A 3,673-nucleotide genomic window follows, 5' to 3' on the forward strand; every position below is an offset into this window, starting at 1 on the left:
GCTGGGGACGCTTCCCCCAGCCCCAGTGCCGCAGCCGTCCCTCCCGACGGGAATCGGGGAGCGCCCGACGCCCACGGGGGTAAGGACAGCGAGAGAAGCCGCTTGGCGCGGGGCTCGGTGTGCGCGTCTCGCCTCGCATCAGCGGGACAGGAGGGAGAGTTGAGTGCCAAGGTGTTGGAGAAAGTGCCCCAGAGCCGCTTGGTTTGGGAGCAGCCCCAGAAAAACGGGAGGGTCAGCGCTTCTGAGCGCGTTAAAAAACCCCAACGGAATTGTAGATTGAGTGTAAATTTAAACACGCACTTATTTTCTTCGGTGTTCAGATGAAGTCTGTCCTGACTGCAAAGTGAGCAGTTCCTGTGGCTTCCTTTTCTTAGGAGGATCCGTTCTTCTCTACCAAGTAGCAAAAATAAACTGCATGAAAGGTTGATATGCAAATACACGTGGTATGCAAAGGCTTTGTAAATGCAAATGCATCGTGCTTTTGGTAAATACTATTAACATTCTAATTGGGCTGCTGTAGGCGAGCTTTTGCAGCGTGTTTTCACTGCCTAAATTAAACCTGTTTAGTAGGCTCATTAATTCTTGCACATCATAAAGGCCTTTCCGTTCTCTGTCATGCTGGTTAGGCGTTATTGCTTTTCATAATTCACATCCACCCCTAAGGCTTCATATTTGCTGTTTCTGTGAGAGGTGAGGGAGGGAAAAGCAATTTGTAGGAAACACAAATAAGTCATCTTCAGGCAAGGCTGAAGGCACTGTGAAGTTGCTTTCTTGAGAAAGGTGCTTACGTGTTACTGTTGCTGTAATTATTCCTCTTTTTTATGACCTTCATCTGTATCACATTTAGTGTGTTCTTGAAGGCAGAATTTGTCTTTCCAGGTGTCGTTGCTAAATGTTCATCAAGTCTTAAGTATTTGCTGTGTTTCTAGATACCTGTGCTGAAAATGCTGAATGTATTGATTTGTTCTCTCTTCTGGAGCCCTTGTTAGGAATTTCTGTTGCAGAACCAAGAGCTGGTTTTCCTCCCAGTGCTGTAGTCTGTGTACCTCTCTTTCCTTATCCACCTTTCAGGATGCAATGGCAGTGGGGTTTGGACTTATTACACTGTTATTCCAATTCTCAGCCATATTTCTCGTAAGGGAAGCTTATACTGGGTGAAATAAGCTGTGGCATTTCGGGGAAATTTGGGTTAGATATTAGGAATTGGGAAGAAGTTTTTTCCTGTGAGGGTGGTGAGACACTGGCACAGGTTGCCCAGGGAGGTAGTAGAAGCCCTAATCCTGGCACTGTTCACAGCCAGGTTGAATGAGGCCTTGAGCAACCTGGTCTAGTGAGGAGGTGTCCCTGCCCATGGCAGGAGGGGTTGGGACTAGGTGGTCTGTAAGGTCCATTCCATCCCCTAAAATTCTATGATGTCTCTGAAATGTCATTTTATGAGTAATACTCCTTCTGAAATGTAAGAGCAGGAAAAAAATATGTGAGTTTACTGATCTTGGTATCCTGTATGCATCAATGCTCCTTAACAACTGTGAGCAATTTATAGGATCTATGCATTTGAACCAGTTTTGTATTCCTGGAACACTTTTCCTGTGGCAGAAGGTGCATGGGGAATCTTTTCAAACATTTCAGTTGCTCGTGAAATGCTTGAAACACCGAATCAGGTAGAATAGCATCTCATAACAAGGATTTTGAGCCTATGCTCATGAAACTACCTATTTTAGAAGGCTGTAGCACTTGCTTTTTTAATCAGACATGTGAGTATTAAATGATGTATGTTTTTTTTCCCCAAAGGAATCACTGCTCAATTGTATGATTTGCATATCTCTCTATAGTTAGAGTTTGTGCAAAGTGTTCTTCAGTTGTCTTAAATAACAGTGTTGAAACAGGGTCCTGAGTCCGTGCTGCATTGAGGTTTTTTGAGTTTTATGGGTTTTTTTTCTGAAGTTTCAATGCATTTAATAAATTTCCTTCCCTCCGCACCAGCTTCTCAATATAGATCTGCAGAGCAAACCTGTGGTCTTCTGCCCCTCCCCCACTTTTTAATTTTTTCCCTCTTAACTGTTAAGTCCTTTGCTCTGGTAAGTTACTGTTACTTAGAAGTTGTGTTAGGCCTGACTTGTCCTGTGTATCATACAGTGGGAAAATAGTTAAGTTCAGCTGATAAGTGCAAAATGCTACTAAAATAAGGCATTTGAGTGAGAGGAGTTGGCGATCCTGCTGCTTCAAAGCAGAGTGGTTGTGACACTGCTCTGTGACTTTATGCATTTCATGTGAAATAACGGCGTTATCTTTTCCCCTCCAGGCAGAGTACAGCGTTTCAAAATGCTGGAGATTATCTGTGTGGAGCCAGAGATTACATTTAATGTGATTGTGTCTTCAGACATTCTGCTCCTCCATTTCACGAGCTAAAATGTTGTATAAAAATGAAATCAGATATCTTCACTGATCTCCAAATCGACTGTGTCCTGTGAATTCAGAGAAGGCTTTCTGAAGGAGGAATCGATTCATTGTGGCTGTGGACTTTTGTTGTTGCTCAAGGATACACTTTTTTCTCTCATTCTAAAAGGCACGAAGATGAGTCTGCATTTGAGATATGATCTGTGGAATTAGGTGAACGAGGATACTTTTAATGAATTGCCAACATATATTTCCATCTGTTTCTCCAGCTTTTGTTGCCTAACAAAAATGAACGACGAGTACAAAACAGCGGAGCCGATGCGTTTCTGTGAGGCCTTTATGTAAGCCTCTGCTGTCCGGACGTGGTGCTAAAGGACAATCTGCTTTTGATCAGGTGATTGTAACTGCAGAAAGAGAACCTTTAATTTAAAGTAACTTGCAGCTGAAATTATTTTACTCTTTGGCTTGCACAGAATGAAAGGGAAATTTAAGTTTTACTGGTCAGGAGCATTTTACTGAACCGAGAAAGGGAAAGTTACATTATCCTTGTTTTCATTTCAAACGAAGAACTCACAACGTATTTTTCTAAGAATTTGACTACTAGAGAGATCGCGACAGAGTAAAGCAAGTCAGATGTCAGCAAACGACTCTTCTCCCCCATCCTTACAGAAGTTTTCCCCACCTACATGTCATGCTGCTGCACCACAGACCCCAACTTTGTCTTCGAGTCCCCAGTCGGGGCTCTCCAGTCGACTCTCCAATGGCAGTTTCAGTACCCAGAGCCTCACCAACTCCCGGGGCTCTGTGCATGGGGTCTCCTTCCTTCTGCAGATTGGTCTCACTCGAGAGACTGTCACCATTGAAGCTCAGGACCTGTCCCTCTCTGCTGTTAAAGACCTCGTGTGCTCTATAGTTTACCAGAAGGTATGGTATAACGCATGGCAGCAGTTGTCTGGTAACAGACTGCTTACTAATAACAGCTTGTGACTGGAATATGCCAAGAAGTTTGGTGCAGTGACAGAGACCTGTGTTAGATAGTTGCAGTTATGCACAAAGAAATTTTGCTAACTCTCAGGGTAGAAGCTTTTAATTCAAAAGGAGTAAACTCTCCTGTTACTTTCTTGCTTGTGAAACCTGTTAAAGGAAGATAGAGTTGTAGGTTTTCTGCAGGAATTACTTTTCACAGTATAGAGTGCGTGTTTTTTCCTTTCAGTGACCATCACTGATACCTTAGGTTTTCACTAGTTAATGCTGGTATTGTTGTGTTAGTATTCCT

The 3,673-nt window shown here is 43.2% G+C and overlaps 1 protein-coding gene across 2 annotated transcripts in view; it reads left to right on the plus strand.

Annotated features, from left to right (window-relative positions):
• The first annotated feature begins 3,030 nt into the window (after window positions 1–3,030).
• PRKD3 (protein kinase D3) overlaps window positions 3,031–3,673 on the plus strand; it is a 38,925-nt gene continuing 38,282 nt past the window's right edge. For both annotated transcript variants that reach the window (XM_009077974.1, XM_009077975.1), the window contains exon 1: window positions 3,031–3,321. In XM_009077974.1, the coding sequence (XP_009076222.1) occupies window positions 3,031–3,321 (291 nt within the window). The remainder of the gene's footprint in view (window positions 3,322–3,673) is intronic.

This window comes from Acanthisitta chloris, unplaced genomic scaffold, assembly GCF_000695815.1.
Source record: "Acanthisitta chloris isolate BGI_N310 unplaced genomic scaffold, ASM69581v1 scaffold16047, whole genome shotgun sequence".
NCBI lineage: Eukaryota > Metazoa > Chordata > Aves > Passeriformes > Acanthisittidae > Acanthisitta > Acanthisitta chloris.